The following is a 274-nucleotide window of genomic DNA, read 5'->3' on the forward strand; positions in this document are numbered from 1 at the left end:
ACTACCTGTAATCGTCCCGACCTATGAGTGCACCCCAGCTGACCCCTCTGCCCTCCTTCGCCGCAGGGAGCCAAGATCACTAAGTCCTCCCACTTCAACTACCAATACGTCCTTGGGCACAAGATCGTCTTCCTCTGCGTCGCAAAAGGCACACCCATCCCCCAGATAACCTGGTTTAAGGATGGAGTCGAGCTCTATGCACACAAGTACATGCAGGTAAGATAACAAAGTTTCAAAAATTTAATTCTCCAAGAAAATTAATGTAAACGCCATG

The 274-nt window shown here is 48.5% G+C and overlaps 2 protein-coding genes across 2 annotated transcripts in view; one reads left to right on the forward strand and one right to left on the reverse strand.

Moving 5' to 3' along the window:
• Positions 1–274, reverse strand: part of LOC119581816 (procollagen-lysine,2-oxoglutarate 5-dioxygenase 1-like) — a 123695-nt gene that overhangs the window by 108235 nt on the left and 15186 nt on the right. The window lies entirely within an intron of this gene.
• Positions 1–274, forward strand: part of LOC119581818 (immunoglobulin domain-containing protein oig-4-like) — a 6607-nt gene that overhangs the window by 4347 nt on the left and 1986 nt on the right. The window contains exon 3 of the mRNA XM_037929949.1: positions 67–216. Within this exon, the coding sequence (XP_037785877.1) occupies positions 67–216 (150 nt within the window). The remainder of the gene's footprint in view (positions 1–66; positions 217–274) is intronic.

Source organism: Penaeus monodon, chromosome 15 (assembly GCF_015228065.2).
Source record: "Penaeus monodon isolate SGIC_2016 chromosome 15, NSTDA_Pmon_1, whole genome shotgun sequence".
In the NCBI taxonomy this organism is placed as follows: domain Eukaryota; kingdom Metazoa; phylum Arthropoda; class Malacostraca; order Decapoda; family Penaeidae; genus Penaeus; species Penaeus monodon.